This window comes from Pantherophis guttatus, chromosome 2, assembly GCF_059756535.1.
Source record: "Pantherophis guttatus breed Tessera chromosome 2, ASM5975653v1, whole genome shotgun sequence".
NCBI classification, from domain to species: domain Eukaryota; kingdom Metazoa; phylum Chordata; class Lepidosauria; order Squamata; family Colubridae; genus Pantherophis; species Pantherophis guttatus.
This window is the reverse complement of record NC_142064.1, coordinates 156,059,795-156,080,967: the sequence shown is the minus strand read 5'-3', so window position 1 is coordinate 156,080,967 and position 21,173 is coordinate 156,059,795. Positions and strand designations below refer to the sequence as shown.

The 21,173-nt window shown below is 42.5% G+C and overlaps 1 protein-coding gene across 5 annotated transcripts in view; it reads left to right on the top strand.

Moving 5' to 3' along the window:
- Positions 1 to 21,173, top strand: part of RPTOR (regulatory associated protein of MTOR complex 1) — a 420,799-nt gene that overhangs the window by 244,368 nt on the left and 155,258 nt on the right. For all 5 annotated transcript variants that reach the window (XM_060688771.2, XM_060688770.2, XM_087887079.1 and 2 more), the window contains 2 exons: positions 338 to 438; positions 6,393 to 6,537. In XM_060688771.2, coding sequence (XP_060544754.2) covers positions 338 to 438; positions 6,393 to 6,537 — 246 coding nt within the window. The remainder of the gene's footprint in view (positions 1 to 337; positions 439 to 6,392; positions 6,538 to 21,173) is intronic.

Below are 21,173 nucleotides of genomic sequence, written 5' to 3'. Positions count from 1 at the left end.
AATATAATCAGTGATTTAGCATGTAATTCATCCTTACTATAATATTAGGAGGGGGGGGGAACATAAAAGTATTCCCCTGTTTGCTTATTAGCACTTATTCTGAATTATGCAAGGCCTTTATTGTTGTCTAGTATTTTTATATACTTGATGAAACTCAATATTTGAGTCTTTTTATTCCAGTAAAAACCAGTACAACCAAGAAATAATGCTTCCTTTTTATCATTTATTACTTAGAAGAGTAAGAGCTTATATTTTTATTGGATAGGTATTTTTTGCCATTATGAACATTGTTTCAGTATGTTTCTATTTAATGATAAAATTTCATTATTTCTTGTAGAATTCCTGGGAGGCTCAATGACAGGAGAACGCCTCTAGGAGAATTGAATTGGATTTTTACAGCCATCACGGATACAATTGCATGGAACGTCCTACCCAGAGGTAAAGACTATGGCAGATAAGTGCACAGAATTACTGGTAATATATAAAGCTTGATCATAATAGAAGAGGGCAGGAGTAGAAAACTAATTTCTAATGAGAAGGAGAGAAAGGATGCAGTGAGAACTGAGAAATAAAAAAAGAGAAGAAAAAAACTTGTTTAGGAAAATAGGACTGAGCCAAATCTTATCCCTTTACAGCAGGGCTGTCAAACTTGCAGCCTGCGAACCAGATGTGTCACGTCCTGGCCACGCCGATGCCCAGTTTAGCGAAGGGGAAATAAGTTGCGATACATCATGTGGCGCCGCTGCGACAACATGAGTTTGACACCCCTGCTTTACAGGATCAGAAGTTCTGAATCACCATGTTTGGTCTTCATCTTTCATCCCCCACAGAAATGACAGTTCTGTTTTGTTTAAGATATAATAACTCAAGGAGTTTAGGACATTGCTTGGCGTGTGATGGAAAAGCATTTGATAGATATACTTTGTTGTGAACCCTTAAAACAACCATATTACTTTGAAGATACAACATAATTTTATTTCTCATGCATGCCATAGTACAGTACAGCATTGGCACTTTGCTGAGCAAAAGCAGTACCATACCTTATATACTTTTTGGCCTAGTACATTGCAAAAGCAAGATAAAGGCAAAGGCAGACGCAGTGTCAATTACAGCATGACGTTGGAAGGCTTTCGATAAACCCATTTGGGATCTGGGCCACCTTCTTATTATTTATTCCTTCTCATCATTTATTCCTTCCTACTAGGTCAGCATGTTAGCCATATTACCTTGGAGATACGATCAATGAACATAAACAATTTAATTTACTGGTTCCTGATTGATTCTTCTCCTGTTGCCATTCAGGGTCAATTAAACTTGCTGTAAATGTTTTCTTACAAGGGCACAGTTCACATGTATTGGTGTGCATGTGGGAGGGGCGAATCTCATTGCTTGATAGCACTGCAGTTTACATATGTATAACTACCCCGGCTTGAATTACCTTACTTCTGTATTACTTTCCAGAAGTAGAAAATTTGGAGGGGAAATGTCTTAATTAAAAACTCAGCTAGTTATAAATACACTGATGTCCTGTATTTAAACGTCCATATATAATATAGAGGAGTTTGTAGAGTATCTGTCAGACAAAATTGCTTGGATTCAATCCCAGCTGGATGCCAGCTGTGGTGCAGGTCCTGTGGACATGCCAGAGACACTCTTGTCATGTTATCTGGAAGGATTCAGACTTGCTGGGCCCGAGGAAGCAAGCACTGTTCTTAAGACTATGAGAGACTGTTAATTAGACCCATGGCCTTCCTGGTTGATGAAAGCTTCCAGGGAGGTGACCTGTTATCGGGTCTCGGTGATAATAAATTCATCTCTGAGAAAAGGAGTGGTGCCAGTACCTTTTAAAGAGGTATTGATCTTCCCTCTCCTCAAGAGGTCATAGCTGGACCCAACCATTGGGTGTCCTCTGTTGTGAGGGGACAGTGGACTTGGTCCTGTGAATTATGTGTGAGATTCCCCATTTCTCTGTCTTCTCCCCTGTCCTTTTTAAGGACCCTCAGGATATGGTCATGTCTATCCACTATGACCAAACTGTACTCAGCAGCGGAGCTTCTTGGTCTGCGAGACTCCCCCCTCTCGCAGGCTTGGCCCTCCACTCTATCGAGGGCCTACCTCGATGACGGGCTTTGGAATCCCGAGAGGTGGCATGTCGCAAAGAGGGGGTAGCGGGGTTTTTTAAAATTGTCTATTTTTTAAAATTGTCTATGTCTAATCTTTTAAGGGGTTTGGGGAGGGGGGAGGGGGGTGGTATTGGAATTAGGGTCGTGGGTTTGGGGGATAACCCACCAAGGGGAAGGTTGGGCCCGGCCACGATGAGCGGCGGGGCGGGTGGGGGACCCGGGGGCAATGGAGGGGGTCGAGCTTGTTCAGACTGTGTTTTTACCATCAGTACTGTGAGTGGGAGGGGTAGATATGGCGGGAGCAGGGGGCCATATCATGTTAAGGGAGCACGCACCCACTGTCTCCAAGCGGTAGGGTGCTCCGGCCCCCAAGGCTCCACCCGTTCGCCAGGTTGCACAGATCCTCATGGCCCGGGCCTTCGTCTGATGTTGTGCAACGCCAGGTCCGTAGTAAATAAAGCCCCCCTCATCTGTGATCTTGTTCAGGAGGGGGGAGCGGACCTGGCGGGTATTACGGAGACCTGGTTGGGCCCAGAGGGAGGGGTCCCTCTGGTAGAAATGTGCCCACCAGGCTTTCACGCATTCCATCAGCCGAGGTCACAGGGGAGGGGCGGGGGAGTAGCGGTTATTATTAGAGAAGGCCTTAGGCTGAGGGAGACCACTGTACCTCAGACAGCTGGTTGTGAGTCCCTCCTTGTGAAGTGGGGCCATGGGGTTCAGATGGGCTTGCTGATCACGTACCTGGCTCCCTGCCACGTGGCAGCAACCCTGCCTGAGCTACTCAACGTTATCGCTGCGGTGGCGGTTGATACCCCCAGACTTATGGTCATGGGGGATTTCAACCTGCCGTCCGTGGGTGAGACGTCTGAGGTGGCTCGGGAGTTCATGGCTTCCATGACGGCCATGGACCTGACCCAGCTAATTCATGACCCTACGCACATGGGGGGAAACACACTGGACTTGGTTTTTGTCTCTGGACAGTGGTTGAGTGATCTTGAGATAGGGGATGTAGTTATTGAGCCCTTGTCATGGTCGGATCACTCTCTCCTTCGCCTTGACCTTCGTACCGCAGCACCCCGCTGCAGGGAGGCGGAACCGATAAGATGGTACCGCCCCAGGCGCCTGATGGAACCCGATAGGTTCCAGACGGAGCTTGGGCCAATTCCTGAGGTTCTGGCTCACGCCTCGACTGGAGACCTAGTGGCCGCCTGGGATAGGGCGGCCGCTGGGGCTCTGGATCGAGTCGTGCCTTTGCGGCCTCTGACCCGGCGCGGATCTCGCCTGGCCCCTTGGTTTACCGAGGAGCTGAGGGAGATGAAGCGCCAGAAAAGACGCCTAGAGAGTAGTTGGAGAGCTAGTCTTTCTGAATCGGACCGGACACTGGTAAGATCCCATATTAGGACTTACCTAGTGGCAATAAAAGCAGCAAAATGTACGCATCTTGCTGCTCTTATTGCGTCATCAGATAATTGCCCGGCCGCCCTGTTTAGGGTGACCCGCTCCCTGCTCCACCAGGAAGCGTGGGAGGACCCCTTGAAGGGAAGAGCCGAGGAGTTTGCTCAGTATCTGTATGACAAAATCACTCAGATTCGGGAAGGTCTGGACTCTGACTGGGTAGATCCAGCGAGAGTGACAGAGGCGGGTCTTGAGACTGTTATCTGGGATGAGTTTGATCCTGTGACCCCAGATGACGTGGAGAGGATTCTGGGTAGATTGAACGCGACCACATGTTTGTTGGACCCGTGTCCCTCCTGGTTAGTGCTGGCTTCCCGGGAGGTGACACGAGGCTGGCTCCAGGGGATTATAAATGCTTCATTGGGTGAGGGTGTCTTCCCCGCCGCCCTTAAGGAGGCGGTGGTGAGGCCCCTCCTCAAGAAGCCTTCCCTGGACCCGGCAATATTGGCTAATTATCGTCCAGTCTCCAACCTTCGTTTTGTGGCAAAGGTTGTTGAGAGTGTGGTTGCGGGACAGCTTCCCCAGTACCTGGATGAAGTGTCGTATCTGGATCCGTTCCAGTCGGGTTTCAGGCCTGGGTACAGCACAGAAACGGCATTGGTCGCGTTGGTTGATGATCTCTGGAGGGCTCGGGACAGGGGTTGCTCCTCTGTCCTGGTCCTGTTAGATCTCTCAGCGGCTTTTGATACCATCGACCATGGTATCATGCTGCACCGGTTGGAAGAGTTGGGGGTGGGAGGCACCGTATTACGGTGGTTCTCCTCCTTTCTCTCCGACCGGTCGCAGTCTGTGTTGACAGGGGGGCAGAGGTCGACCCAGAGGCCCCTCATATGTGGGGTGCCGCAGGGATCGGTCCTCTTGCCCCTTTTGTTCAACATTTATGTAAAGCCGCTGGGCGAGATCATCCGTGGTTTCGGGGTGAAGTACCACCAGTACGCTGACGACACCCAGCTGTACATCTCCACCCCGGACCACTCCAATGATGCCCTTGAAGTGATGTCCCAGTGCCTGGAGGCCGTACGGATCTGGATGGGGAGGAACAGGCTCAGGCTCAACCCATCCAAGACCGAGTGGCTGTGGTTTCCGACGTCCCGATATAGTCAGCTAGTGCCATCGCTGACTATTGGGGGCGAATCATTGGCCCCCACGGATAGGGCTCGCAACCTGGGTGTCCTCCTGGATTCACGGCTGTCTTTAGAAGAGCATGTGACGGCCGTGACCGGGAGGATTTTTCATCAGGTTCGCCTGATCCGCCAGTTGCGCCCCTATCTAGATCGGGACTCCCTACACACAGTCACTCATGCCCTCGTTACCTCTCGTCTGGACTACTGCAACGCTCTCTACATGGGGCTCCCCTTGAGGTACACTCGGAGGCTCCAACTGGCGCAGAGTGCGGCCGCGCGGGTGGTGATGGGAGCGACATGGAGCTCCCATGTAACACCTCTCCTGCGCGAGCTGCACTGGCTCCCGGTGGTCTTCCGAGTGCGCTTCAAGGTTCTGGTTATCACCTTTAAAGCGCTCCATGGCTTAGGACCTGGTTATTTACGGGACCGCCTGCTACCACCAATAGCCTCCCACCGGCCAGTACGCTCCCATAGAGAGGGGCTCCTCCGGGTGCCGTCGGCCAAACAATGTCGGCTGTCGGCCCCTAGAGGGAGAGCCTTCTCTGTGGGGGCACCTACGATTTGGAACGAGCTCCCCCCGGAGATACGTAGGATCCCGGATCTGCGCACCTTCCGCCGCGCGCTTAAGACCTTTCTATTTTATCAAACTGGCCTGGCCTAAATCTTCTCCCTTTTTAAATGTGGAAATTTTAAATTTTAAATTCGTCTTATTTATAGGGTCATGGGTATGGTGTTTTAAATTGGGGAGCCATTTTGGATTTAATTCTGTTTTAAACGTATTTTAATGTTTATATTGTATGTTTTTTAATCCTGGCTGTTCACCGCCCCGAGTCCTTCGGGAGAGGGGGCGGTATAAAAATCTAATAAATAATAATAATAAAATAATAATTATGGACAATTTTCAACCAATATCCAATCTTCCCCATTTTTAGGGAAAATTGTTGAGAATGTGGTTGTGTAACCACATTCAGTGGGTCCTAGATTAAATCTAGACTTTTTTCAAACAGGTTTTATGTCTAGGTGTGGGACTGAGATAGCATTGGCTGTGGTTTTTGATAACCTCTGGTGAGAGTTTGGAGGCAGTAGGGATTTGAATAGGGGTGAACAGGCTTCAGTTTAACCCAGGCAAGACTGAGTGATTTTGGGTTTGGGGGCCACATGGATCCAGGAATTTATCATCTTTGTTTTGGGATGGGGCTGCTCTTCCCCAGGCAAACCAGATGGGAAATTTGGGGTCCTTTGGGATGCAGAATTCCTGCTCAAAGAGCAGGTGGCAGAAGGCCCTTTGCACAGGTTCAGGTTGAATACCACTTATATCCATTCCTGGATCAGGAGACTCTACACTTAATTACTCATGCCCTGATCACTCTCTTTATGAATTATTGTAATGCACTCCTTATGGGGCTGCCCTTGAAGCAAATTCAGAGGCTTAAGTTAATGCAAAATGCAGTGACAAAAGAATTACATGTGCATCTAGATCTGCACATGTTACACCATAAAACACTTTATGTTTTACCTGTAAGCTACCCAGAGTCACAAAGGTGATATGGATGGCTATATAAATTAAACAAATACATAATTTTACAGTAGTTCATGTTGGAATGTTCTAATTCCAGCACCAGCAGCCACATTCTTTGTGGATGTTTTTCCTTTGGTACATCTTTTGTGAGTTTTTTGTTTGTTTTTGCAGATCTTTTCCAAAAGCTCTTCAGACAGGATCTTCTAGTAGCAAGCCTCTTTCGAAACTTTTTGCTGGCAGAAAGAATAATGAGGTCTTATAACTGCACACCTGTCAGCAGCCCCCGTCTACCTCCAACCTATATGCATGCCATGTGGTAAGTTGTTCCTAGAAAACTATTTAAAGCTACAAGTAAAGTTTCCCCTGTCCAGTTGTGTCCAATTCTAGGGGGCGATGCTCATCTTTGTTTCTTAGCCGAGGGAGCCAGCATTGTCCGAAGACATTTCTGTGGTCATATGGCCAGCATGACTATATCCATAGGTGTCCAGAACGCTGTTACCTTCCCACTGAAGTGGTACCTATTTATCTACTTGCATTTGCATGATTTTGAACTGCTAGGTTGGCAGGAAGGAAACTATATCCTGCTCTAAAACAAGTGAGGGCAACCTAATACCCCTGGAAAATAAGTGGGGGCAACCTACCCCCCCCCCTGCGATCTGCATATGGCTTCCAATCCCCTTTTTGTGATCTCCAATGAGAAATACAATATCTCTAAATAGGCTTAATATATTTTAGTGAAAACCTCCAAAATCCTTCCAGAAACCAAAAATTGGGGGGGGGGGGGGGATCTGAATATCCTGGCTCTATCCATTTTGTTAGCTACTTTAATGATAGAATCATTAAAGATGGCTCTAGAATTGAAATGTCAACTGTGTGACTAGTAAACCCAAAACAAGGAAACACCCTCGCAAGATTTGAATTCCCAAAAGTAAAACTTCATTGAATACACTATATTGCAGTGGTGGCAAACCTTTTACTCACTGAGTGCCGAATAGGTACGTGCTTTGTGCGCGTGTACTATCTGTGCTAATGCGTGTCTCCTCCCCGTGCGCTGCACATGTGCATAGCTTTCACGCGCATTCCTGTGTGCTGTGCGCGCAACCACACCATTTGCGTATGTGTGCAGGTTTCGCACGGCTCCCCCCATGCACTGCATGTGCAATTGCACCATCTGTGCGTGTGCACAGGTTTCAAGTGGCTCCCCCGTGTGCTGTGTGCACAATTGCACCATCTGCGTATGCTCGTGGTTTTCACATATGCAATGCATGCACACGAATGATGTCTATGTATGTGCCTGCTGTGCACAAGTACTCTCACATGCATGCGAAAATGCGCACACATGCGCAGGAGAGCTCTGAAGACCAGCTGGGTTCCCTGAATTGCGCGCATGTGCACTGGAGGCCGGACACCAGCTGGGGCGTGCCATAGGTTTGCCATCACGGCTATAGTGGTAGTGAAAAAGCAAAACCAACTCTGGTTTTTTTTTTTTTTTTTTTTTTTTTTTTTTTTAATTTGATTTATATGCCGCCCTTCTCCGAAGACTCAGGGCGGCTTACAATGTGCTCAGCAATAGCCTTCATCCTTTTGTATATTTATACAAAGTCAGCTTATTGCCCCCACAACTGGGTCCTCATTTCACCTACCTTAGAAAGGATGGAAGGCTGAGTCAACCTTGAGCCTTTGGCGAGATTCGAACCCTGCAGAATTGCAGGCAGCTGGTCTTAATCAGCTTAATAACAGGGTGCCTTAAGCCCCTGTACTACCAAGGGTTTTCCCTCACAAATGCAAATGTTTGTCATGTTAAATCATAGCTTCCTCTTCTCCACTCCCTTTGGTAATCACATTGTCCAATTATGAGAGATCCTTTTGTTATGGGAACAGTTCATCTCTTTCTCAAGCACCTGCAGTGGTGACCTTGATGGTTTCTATGCTCTCATGATCTCCGCATACATTCTCGGCATTCCATTTCCCCCTTTCCTCTCCCCCCCCCCCAGTTCATTGGCAAGTTGAACAGCATTAGAGTTTGAAAGAAGCTAAGCGATTCAATCTTGACATGAGATAGTTCTCTGTTCCTCACCTTACCTTGTACTAGACAAACAAACAACCCCAAGTGCAGATACCCAGCAGAGTTTTCAGAAACTGTTGTCATTTAAGATTATTGCCACCTGAATGTCCTCTGATTTTTTTTGATTACTAGGTTGGTGATGAATTATAATCCACATAGCAACTCATCATAAATCTGATTCATCATAAAATCTGTTCCCCTTTCTATTAAACAGCACATTTAAAGAGAAATTTACCCAGAAATAAGTCCCACTGCATTAATTGACCTTACTCCAAAGTACAGTGGTAGTCAATTATACATATTGCATTTTTTAAAAAAGTGCAGTTGTCCATACCAGTTAAGCGGGCTTGTCTTTAAAGAAAAGGGTAATCAAAACATTTCCATCACCTTTATTTTGAATGCATGTACAGGATTTTTTTCACTCATCTGCTCTATAGTAGAGATATTTCAGTGTGAAGGATCTAAATGTCAGCTGGTCTTGTTTAAGAAGCTGAATGTTGTTCATCTGCTTTCAGACAAATGCTTTTAGAGACCATTTGAGAAATGGTCCAGAGCACTTAATGTAAATCTCAGTATGGACTGGCCCAGTAATGCATCAGAAATGCATGTTATCTCTTAAGCAAAAACAATACAGAATTGTCCCAAATATTCATCTCACTCTATGTATTTTTTTTAATATGGGATTGATATTGTATGTATGTACTGTATGTATGTGTAGGGAGGGAGAGGGGGGGGGGACAGATGTGTGTGCGTGTGTGTACACATGCACAAATTGTAAAGTTATTGTACAGGTTCTCTTGACAAATTACCATTTTAATGGACCCAGCAAGTTTCTGTATGAATTGAGGCCTCTTTGCTGTCTCCCAGTTAACACAGTATGCCACAACTTAGCAGGGTCCACAGAATAGAGTTTATGTGAACCTGTAATATTCTAAAAGGCGACTAAGACTATAGCTAAAAGATTTTGAAGACACTTAGTGTGCTTGAATTTGCAGGAAGCCTTTTGTTAGGATTTCCTGTGATGAAAAGTAGTGGGTGAAATAACAAGAAGCACAGCATGTGAGGGCTACTTTAGCAATGACTCTTTTCCCACTTGCAATTTAAATTGGCACCAATATGCCTTAGCAATGATGATGTCCTTCATTCAAATGATACTTCACTTAGGTCCTGGTCCAGAATTTGAATAGTCTATCATCACCATGCATTTGAATTAGTTTTTCCTGCTTAAACCAACTGAATCCACCAAAGCAACAAGTTAAATAAAATTTATGCTATCTCATAACATCAAGTGATCTGTGATCTCTGAGTGACGATACCTGCCCATCAGATAAAACAGGCCCAATATTTTTCTCTGTTCTTTCCTCTGCCTTTATATAACTACAGCTGTGAGATACTGAGTTGTATAAAAGCTCATTGGTTTTCCCAACTCTCTTTACTTTCTCTTGCACTTCACCCCATTCCCCTGTTGCAAGCAAATGCAACATTCATTGCAGTAAACCATAGAGAAGGGATATACAGGAGTGGGTATAAAATTGAGGAACCCAAAAAGAGAGAGATGTTTCCAAATGCCCATAGATTCTTTTCTTTTTTTTTAAATTTGATTTATATGCCACCCTTCTCCAGAGACTCAGGGCGGCTTACAATGCGTTAAGCAAGATAAATTAAATTTAAAGATAAAATGAGGAAGAAGGAGGGGGAGCAAATGGCCCAGATGGATATGTGCTAATGAAATGGTACAAAGAACAAACAGCATTAGAGAAGATGCAGTAGCTGTGCACTTCCTTGTTACTTCATCCCGATTTGTATGTTTCACACTAGCCAGATGAGGCTGTCAAAAGAGAAGACTCCCAAAGGGAAGGGAGACAAGAAAGTGGTATATTGGCACCTTTGCTAGTTAAGAATTAATTCAGTATCAAATACAAGTACAGAGACAAGATGGAGTTGGAGCAAAACAATTTTTTCACAGCAGTGGGTTTTTATTAACCTATACAGAGAAAAGGGAACGGTGCTTTAAACCAGCTGTAAGAAAATTCCCAGTTGGGAAAACAAACAGAAGTTGGTCTGGAGGAAAACATTCTGGGTACCTCTTATTTAATCATTTTCAAAAATAATAAAAGTAAAAATTCACTGAAAGCACTGTTCTTCTGACAATTAAAAGAAGGCTTAAGGCTCCAGAATCTGCCAGAGTGGGTGGCTATAATAAATGTAATGACATTATTTATTATTGTTATATTGCCTGTGTCTGACTTATTTGCCATCTATCAGGACTCCTTTTCTGTAACCGTGCCTGCCTTCTCAAATGAGACTTCCCCCAAGATCTAGATGGCCCCCACGTTGCTGGTGTTTTGAAGGGCCTTGAAGATCTGGCTTTTTGCCCAGGCCTTTGGCAAGGAGACTGAAACCCGTGGATTGTGTGATTTGTTTCTTTTTTGTTCCTGTCCACTTCTTATCTTCTTTGCCATTCATTATTCGTTTGTTCTTTCTTTATTGCATTTTTCTTGTTTTTAATGTTATTGCTTGTGAGCCACCCACATTGGGAGTTATTTGGATCTGGGCAGAATACAGATTATTATTATTATAAAAGTAATACTAGAATTGTGTAGAAAGCAAGAGAATGGTTTAGTTAGTATGAATGTTTTGACCCTTCTCCTTAACAGCAGGAATGTACAGAGTTGCACTGAAATGCCTGAAAAAATTATTCATGCAAAAAAAAAAATGCATCAGCACTTCAATTGTATGTGCGCAACCATGGTCTTTTTCACTTGATCAGAAACTTAGCTAGAGGATTAAATTGGGAGACCTATTTATTCCCAGAGTAGCAATAGCAATAGCAATAACACTTAGACTTATATATACTTAGACTTCATAGTGCTCTACAGCCCTCTCTAAGCAGTTTACAGAGTCAGCATATTGCCCGCAACAATCTGGGTCCTCATTTTACCCACCTCGGAAGGATGGAAGGCTGAGTCAACCTTGAGCCTGGTGGGATCTGAACAGCTGAACTGCAGCTAGCAGTCAGCTGAAGTAGCCTGCAGTACTGCACTCTAACCACTGCACCACCTCAGCTCCGAGTAGATTCATATAGTAGAACTGTAAGTGAAAGCAGATGAAAAATAGGACAGTTAGAACAAATACTTTTTCAAAATATGAAATATGGTAAGGAGAAAGGATTACCGAGGAGCAAAAGAAGCCAGGATTGAAAACTAGCTTTAAATCAAGATTTGAAATTAGAATATTAATTCTGATTTGTCTGGAAACACTTGACCATTGTAACAGAAACACATCTGAATACTCTGCATGGTAGTGATATAGCAAAGAGGGCTTTCTTCTCTGCCATTGTTGTGCCTACATATAACAGACTGGTGGTGCTTTCCGTACTGTAATAGTTCCTCCAAAAGGATGCCAGCGAAAGGCAGCTAGAACAGGCAGTTCAGTTTTCATTGTACTTTGAAGACAACGCTGATTGAATGCCTGGACTGTAGTTTTATGTCCAGTCACAGGGAAGAAATCTTGGGAATTACTTGTCTTATTCATATGAATTCTTTTCAGCTTGTATGTTTTGAGAAGATGAACAGGATATATGAAGAAATCAGATGGGTCACCTGTTTGCTTAACCTTTGCCCTTCCCATCTGATAAAATGAGATAGTTTGGACTGGCCTCACATTTAAGTGAGGTGATCAGCGCCTTTTTGCATGTTGAAGGTGTTCTTACCTGTGTTAAGAGTAGGGTTTAGAAAATAGCATCAAATTCTTAAATTATAACCAAACCAGTTTTCCTGCTTACATGGTGATAAGAGTAAAGGGGCTGCTTGTCCATAAAATTGTCCTGCATGGGTACCTTCACTTGTTCCCTTACAGGGAGTCCTTTGTAGCAACCACAATTGATAGTGGCAACTTGGCTGTTAAAGTGAAGGGGTCTCTAACCACAATTGTGCTTAGGATCATACTTCTCCTTTCCTTCTGTTTACAGACCCCACAAATATCATAAATGTGAGGCTTGGTCATAACGTTTTTTTTCATCACCTTTGTAATTGGGAACAGTCGCTAAATGAGGAAGTCACTAAATGAAAACTATCTATACATCCAAAGTGTATCTGCTAAAGATTATTTTTATGTTACTGAGTAGTAAGGGCAACAAAGACATCATGCTTCATAAGAGCACTTCATTTCGAGTTCTCAGGAAAACTTCATTACTTACCTGTTCTCTTAAGTTAAATGTTTGTTTTTTGTTATAATGCACATGCAAGTTTGTTTAGACATGAATATTTTCAGGATAGTAATTTGCTTTCCTTCACGACTTTATCAATGGACATTTCCTTTGGCATCTACCATGTTTTTTGACCTTCCTGATTTGTCATTTTAATGACTTTAAAAGACCCTTAATTTGTAGGTTGACGTATACAAAGAAAAAGAACCTGCCTCTATCACTATCTTTTTGTAATGGAATGCATGGGTGACCTTGAGGAAAGGTGGAAGAGATGCTGCCAAGGAAACAATCAGACAAAAGGGGCAGGAACCAGCAATCACTTAAGTGGCAGAGAAAGAAACTTAAGACAGACCTGCCCTAATGGAGCAAGTAGTTAAAAGTGGAAGGGTTAATGTTGCCTTAAAATAAAGTAAATCTGGCTCATTTAGTCATGTTTCCTGTCTGTTTGCCCTGGAAGGTCAAAAATCTTCTAAAATATCTGTTGATTCCAGGCACATTCTGTAATTCAGTGTCTTGTTTTTAAATGCACTACTAAAAACAAACTCCCCTTGCTGAGGTCCAATGCAACTTTGGGGGCATGGGTGAAGGTAGTGTTAAGACTATCCTGAATGTCTAAAAAAGTTGTGGGAAGCAAGGGGCTGTTTTACCTATGTTCATTATGCATCATGCTAATGTAGATGTTTGGCCTGTGGTATTTCTGAGAGTACATATTGAATACCTTTATGAATTTACCTTCTGTAAAGTTCATTTTTGAATATTCAGTGAGAAGATTGGCTCAGATCCATATATATGCCACGTCTGGTTAAATTATAGTTCTCCAACTGCTGTAAGTCTTCTTAATGTGAGATTCAAATGCAATCCACATTTCATATGGAAATGCAGCATTGCAATCAAGTTCTGAACAAAAACCTTTCATTTATTTTGGGCGCTGAGTGGCCAAGTATTACAAAATATGGAATGAGGATTCAGCCTTTAAAAAGTGCCTCCAATGCTCAGTGATTCAGTGATTCAAAGACCAGGTCCAACACACATAACAATCCCCAAACACACTCCCACCCACCACAATTCTCCACCCCTAAACTACCCAAACATCCACACAACAGACCAAGTAATACTGTCCAACAGCTCACTGATGGTGGCCCTTTTGTTCATTGTTGAGTGCAATTATAGCTCTGGGATAAAAATTATTCAGAAAACGTGTAGTCCGAGTTTTAATTCTTCTGTATCTTCTGCCAGAAGGCAACAGTCCAAAAAGATTGTAAGCAGGATGGGAAGAGTCTCTGAGAATGTTATGCAACTTTCTCAAACAGCGAGATTCGAAGATGTCATCCAGGGCTGGTAGCTGGAGTCCAATGATATTCTGGGCAGTTTTAATGATTCTCTGTAGAGCTTTTTTGTCCGCTACAGAGCTGCTCCCATACCATGCAAGAATGCCGTATATCAGGACACTCTCAATGGTGCTGTAATAGTAGGACAGAAGTAGATGCTGAGATAGATTTATCTTCCTGAACATTCTCAGGAAGTACAGCCTCTTCTGTGACCTCTTCACAAGCATGTTAGCATTCATAGTCCATGAGAGGTCCTCTGAGATATAAATGCCCAGAAATTTAAAACTACCCACCCTCTCCACCTCCTCACCATTTATGTACAATGGTAGATATACATCTCTAATAGCCTTCTGAGTAACTCATTTCTGTGGCCATTTCTGCATGTATAGTGCATATTTATTTGCCTTTTACCCACAGTGTAGAGTCCTTTGCTGGCTTTTAATGATGTTTAAGTTTTGTAAATTGTGGCACTCGGTCAGTGAAATGAAATCACTGTGCCGGTGTCTGGATTCTTTGAGCATTGGGTGCTTTGAATAGAATCCCCCACCTTGGTGATATAAATGCCTTTATTCCGGGAAGGATATCTGTTGTAGATTTAACATATAAGCTTGGCGATGCCATTTTCAATTGCTTCAGTATCCTGTCTTCAGTGCTAGCGAAATTTGTCATTTCATTTCTCTCTCCTGTGTAGCTCTGATCCCTTTCACATAGCTAGGAACCATTGTCTTTTTAGCTGTGTTTCAGTAGCTTTTGTGAAAAGAAAAGCATGATTATGCCACTCAGTTTGAGTGGACCAAATGAATCTGCATATGCTGTGAAACGTTTTAATGTTTTTCCACTTGATTTGAGTTTTATTTTATCTCATGAATAATTACGGAAGTCCCCTTTTAGGAGTTTATAAGGGAATCATTTCACCTTCTTTGTGTGTGCATTTGTATCTGCCTAAATACGGTAAAATATTTTGTATGTTTTCCCAAAGCTTTCTTTCTCTGTTTCATACAAATCAGCTAGGATTTGATTTAATGGCTTGTTGGGGCCCAATTGATTTCTTCAACACTTGACAATATAAAGTTGCTTGCTCTACAAATTTATTGTATTGGTTTATTCTGTTCTTTAAGATTATTCGCTACCAGATTCATTCTGTTTGGAAAAATGTCTAATATTGTTTGTTAATATAGGCCTATGTTGTCATTTATTGAATGAATGCTCTATCATTCAGCCGCAGGAAAAAATCCAAACAAACTGATAGTTATTTGCCAACGTGACAGAGACCAGATTAAATTCTAGCTGCTAGATTAAAATGATGATAGAAAAGCTTTGTTTAGATATAATCACTGTAATGCTCCAGCTGTGGAAAACATGCTATAACGTGCTTTTAGGAATATATTTTTTCCTTCAGTGCCTAAATTTATTTTTTTTGCTCTGCAAAATTTACATGTTGAAACATAGCGATTAAAATCTTTTGAAATTGTATTCATTTAAACTCAGCCCAAATCTCAACCATGCATAATTTATTACTTTGACTTTTTAAAGATGTGGCTCTCTAGCTGAATGATTTGCCTAGAATGATTCAATCAAAGCCTGTTTAAGGAAGTTTTTAGGTCGAACTTTATATGATTTTCATGTCCATGTGGGTTTTTTGTCATTAGAGAAATGGTTTAGTGCAATGGTCACCAACTGGTGGGCTGTGGACCACTGGTGGTCCGCGGGAACATTTTGTTTATTAGATTATGTTTGTTTGTTTATTAGATTTCTATACCGCCCTTCTCCCAGGGCGTACACTGTACACTCTCAGGGCGGTGTACAGCCATATTAAAACACATATAAATTTACAAAATTTAAAACAATTTAAAATCAAATATATAAAAAATTTGGCCCATAGATTAAAACAAATATACACCCATTCTAAAATTCGTATTATGCCAGGCCGGCTTGTTGAAACAAAAGGGTCTTCAAGGCACGGCGAAAGGTACGCAGGTCAGGGATGAGACGAATCTCAAGGGGCAGCTCATTCCAGAGGGCTGGTGCCCCCACAGAGTAGCCTCTCCCCCTGGGTGTCACCAGTCGGCATTGTTTGGCTGACAGCACCCTGAGGAGCCCCTCTCTGTGGGAGCGTATTGGCCGGTGGGAGGCTGTTGCTGGCAGAAGGCAGTCTCGTATATACCCCGGTCCTAAGCCATGGAGCGCTTTAAAGGTGGTGACCATTTTGGTGGTCCGCAGAAAAATTATTTGCATTTTTTATTTTGCACTAAATCAGTGGTCCTCAAACTACAGCCCCTGGGACAGATACGTACAATGAATGGTTGTGTTGCTGCAGAGTCTCCCCCTTCAGGGAGGTGTGTTTGTGTAGATCGGAGGGAGACAGAAATTCCGACATTGGGTCTGCTTCGGCCTCCTGGTGTCGGGCTTTGGGCGAAGGCTGGAGGGAAGCGCCACTGGTGGCAAAGAACCAGAGGGCCTTTTTCCAATGGGACTGCATCATGGCCCGAAACTGGCTGACCATCTCAGCCCACTGAGCCCTCAGGCACTGGCACCTGGCTTTGTACTCCTGCAGGTCTTCCATCTGCTTGGAAAGCCTATGCTTATGCTCGTAGTCCTCAGTGAGGTGCTTCTGCTGAGCCTCCTTCTGGGTCAGATCCAATTTGAACTGAGCCAGCTGTTTTGCCAACTCTTTCTCATGGTGGCTGCTTCATTCCAACAACTGCTTCCTGTAGGGGGCCTAAGGAGCCAGGCAGGGAAGCAAGGAGTGGCTGAGAGGGGTGGGGCGAGTACAGGCTGGCAAAGCGCCCCTCAATGCGAGTGACATCAATTTGGCCACACCCACCTAGCCACGCCCACCCACCCAGTCATTAGGCAGATCATATTAGTGGTCCACGGGATTTAAAATTATGAATTTAGTGGTCCCTGAGGTCCAGAAGGTTGGGGACCCCTGGTTTAGTGGATTCTGGGATCTTTCTGGGATTGGTTTCCTTCTCTTCCCTTTCATACAGCCCTGGCATTTCTTTGCAATTTCCTGTTCAAATGCTAACAATGTTTGACCCTGCTTAGCTTTTGAGGATCAGCTATGGCTGTGATGGTGAACCTATGGCAAGCGTTGCTGTAGCTCAGCTCCGGCACGTATGTACATGCCGGCCAGCTGACTTTCAGGCCTTCCAGGCCCACCGGAAGTTGAGAAACGGGCTGTATACAGCCTCCAGGTGTGAGTGGGGAAGGCCGTTTTCACCCTCCCCAAGCTCCAAGAAAGCCTCTGGAGCCTGGGGAGGGCAAAAAAACGGGCTTACCGGGCCCACCGGTAACCTTTTTGCCATCGCGTGCCAAAAGCAAGGGGAGCACGGGGATGTCATGCGCAGATGTGCAGTGGGGCGGGGCACGGGGGACATTGAATTATGGGTGTGGGCACGTGCACGCGTGACCCCCTCGTGCTCCGCCTGCTTTTGGCACCCAACGACAAAAAGGTTAGCCATCACTGAGCTATAGTATGCAAAATGCTGTGACCATAGTCCCCTTATTAATTTTATACATCTGTCCATCCGTCCATCCATCAATCCATCCATCCACATACATATAGGAAGCTCTCAACTTACAACCATTTATTTAACAACTATTCAGACTGTGCTGAAAAAGTGATTTACAACTAGTCATCACACTTACGACCATCACAGAAACCCGCAATCATGGGATCCAAATTCAGGCTCTTGGCAACCAGCATGTATTTATGGCACTTGCAGCGTCTCAAGGTTACACGATTGCCATTTGCGACCTTCCAACAAGCAAAGTCAATGAGAGAAGCTGGATTCACTTAACTGTAGTGATTCACTTAATGACCATGGCAAAAAAGGGCATAAAATTGGATGCAACTCAGGCAAAGACCTCATTGCTCAGCGATGGAAGTTTGATTTCAATTATGGTCATAAATCAAGGACCACCTGTACAAGACAATTTTTTCTTATTGTTGATAATGAAAAATTGAAGATCTGAAGGAGCCTGTTCAGCCTGAGAGCCTCACGTATGTCAAACAAGCATGATGCTGGAGGTAGCCTCCCTACAGAAATGATGTTGTACCTTCTAGAAGTCAACTCAATATAGTAGGTAAAGCAGGATGAATTACAAATAAATTGAGTGTTCAGAGTATGAGGCTCCTAAGGAGGCTCAACTGAAGTAAACAGTTGAGCAAGAATTTAACTCATTGTCAACAGGAGAGACCAGAAGAAACCTATAGCTAAACAACACCCAACATGCATATTTAATTGATCACCCCCTAGCACTGCCATCGTCTCTTCCTTCCTCCTATAGGCCAGTGCTCCCTATAGCAATAGAAAGGAATATTTTGGTGCAAGGAACAAGTTAATTTCATTTTCCTTTATAAAGTTATTTCCTTCTTGGATTATAAATTAGTACTTATCATCAATCTTGTGAAATCCATAGAAAAATACCATTTAATTAACAAATGGATGCTTCAAGCTCACTGCTGAAACCCTTGTTTACAAATTCCATTATATTAATTCATGACTGTACCTTTACAATATAAATTAGCAACCTCCACATGCCCACAAAATTCAGTCTTGCCTGAATTGTTGATTATTAAATTAGTGCAATCGGCCAGTTCAAGAAAAGAAATTTGAAAAAGTCAAATGGAACAGAACAGAGCATTGATTTATAATCCAAGAAAGAGTACACATAGTAATAACTTACCCAATATGCTCTTACAGACTAAAATGTTAACACTTTTAGAAATCTGTATCATTAGGCCATTAGTGGTTGCAAAATGTAGCAATTATATATTCATTTTTAAAGGAAAAATTGCATCTTTTATAGTTTTCAGAAGGGCAATTTATAGAAAACACAAGACAACCATTTATATAATTATTCACCAAAACACAAGTGGATGTTTGCAAAACTGCATCAGTTTCTCAAAAGGAAAAACAAGAATCAATTATAGCTGTCAAAACTTGGTGTGAAAGATGATGACCAACTTGAGCCATTATAATTCTGATTTCATTCTGATACGGTGGAAATGAAAATGTACAATGTTGGAACAATTTAGAGTTCGGCATAATAAAGTGCTTTTTAAGGAACTCTGAAAGTTCAGTGCCTTCCTCCTCTTGTTTATAAAGTCAAGCCTTGCTGCACCTCAGGAGACATAAACTAGAAATAAGTTGGAAGGGGTTGGGATAAATTATTCAAAGGTATATTATACATTTGCTATGTGTATATTTGGAGTGAAGTGAGATGGAATTTTCAGTAGAGGAAATAAACACTTTATATTCTGAAATAAAAGAGAGCTGCCTTTTCCTCCAGGGAAAAAGGGTTGTTAATGACAAAAGCCACTGAGGCCTTTCCAGGCTTCCATTTTTTTAATGTGAAATCATGAGGGAACTAGGCTGCCTGCATTTTTATTCAATATCTGTATTCCTTCAAAGTTACAGGTTTCTTTTAAGTTGATAAATATCACCAGAGAGCCTGTTTTGTTTTGTTTTGTTTTGTTTTGTTTTGCTTTGCTTTGCTTTATTTTAGGGCCAACTAAATTTTTGGTGATAAAAAAGTCCATTCCCAAAGGATACGTGGGCTTTTTAAAATGTTTTTTTCTTTCTTTCCACAATGGTGTAGAATTGGCAGAGTTTTAGGCAGTCCAAGAATGAGCAGTCAGCATGGTAACCTTAAGGTATTGTCTAGCCTAGAACAGTAGCTCACGAAGCCAACTTAGCAATGAGAAAGTTGCTTTGACTCTCAATGTTTTTGTTGATAATACAGTATAGTCGGAATAAAGGCAGATATTCTTCCATCTCACTGAAAGGGTGAACATTCACAGTTTCATCCTACAAACAGCTAAAAATAGGCTGTGTTCTTGTTTATTGCAAAAAAGAGTGCTTAAAAATGGATTCTACAATAGATTTTTGCATATTGCACGTTTTCCCATGATTACTTATTTCTTTTGCTTGCTTTTTAATTAGTCCAGTTTAATTAGTTTCATTAATTGGTTTAATTTATTTAATTAAGTTTAATTAATTATATATTCTATTGGAAGAGAAGTAAAACTGAGTTTCATTTTATAAATATAAACCTTATTCTACCAACTGAGTAGCAGGAACCTTTTTAAAAGATTAGATTACATTAAGATATATTTAAATACCTCCCAGTGATTTCCAAACTGCATACTAGAGCAGTTGAGCAATGAGAAATTATTCTTTAAAGGTTTCTGTAAAACAACATCAGCTACAGTTGGTCCTCAGCCTACAACCACAATCTGGACCAGAACTTCTATTACTAAGCAATGTGCTCATTAACTGAGTCATGCCCAATTTTACAACTTTTTTTTTTTTGCTATGATCATTAAGCGAATCACTGCATCTTGAAGTGAATCGTATGGAAACCCCCTGGGTAGATCACAAATGTTGATTGTGTGACCCTGGAATGCTTCAGCCATCCTAAATACTTTTAGGATGCTAAGCACATGAATTTCAATCAAATGACAGTGGGCACATTTCAATAATTGTAAGTGTGAGGATCAGTTGTAAATCACTTTTCAGCACTATTGTAACTTTGAACAGTAGTTAAATGAATGGTCATAAGTTGAGGACTACTTGTAAATAAACATGAATAGCCCACTACTTTGGTTTTGATACTTTCCAGTGTCTTAAAGAGGTTGAGGAATTCTGGGAGTTGAAGTCACCCATCTTAAAGAGGATTCTTTCCAGTGAATCTACTCTTAAGGGCAGGGAATTCTGCCAGGTTTCTGCATCAGATGCAACCAGACCATTTTATCAGTATTGAACATTCCTTCTTGCTTGTCCAATTAGAATTTATACAGGGACCGATTCTGAAAGTTGGCAAGAGAATTCTTCTGAAGATAACTAAATTGTATTCTTTCCATATTCTAGGAATAAACTCTTGAGGATTTGACACATAAGTATGGATTAGAAAAGATATATTTGAATATCATAGATCTAGTTATTTTCAGTCTAACTAAGTTATAGGTAGTCCTCAACTTATGAGCACAATTAAGTCCAAAATTTCTGTAGCTAAGCAAAACAGTTGTTAAGTGAATTTGCCCCATTTTATGACCTTTCTTGCCATAGTTGTTAATCACTGCTGTTGTTAACTTAGTAACATGGTTATTAAATGAATCTGGCTTCCCATTAACTTTGCTTGTCAGAAATTACATGATCTTGGGACATCGCAACCATCATAAATATGAGTCTGTTGCCAAGCGCCTGAATTTTGAACACATGACCATGGGGATGCTGCAAAGGTCATAAGTGTGAAAAACGGTCATAAGTCACTTTTTCAGTGTTATTCTAATGGTCACTAAACGAATTGTTGTTAAATCAAGAACTAGCTGTAATGAAAGCAAG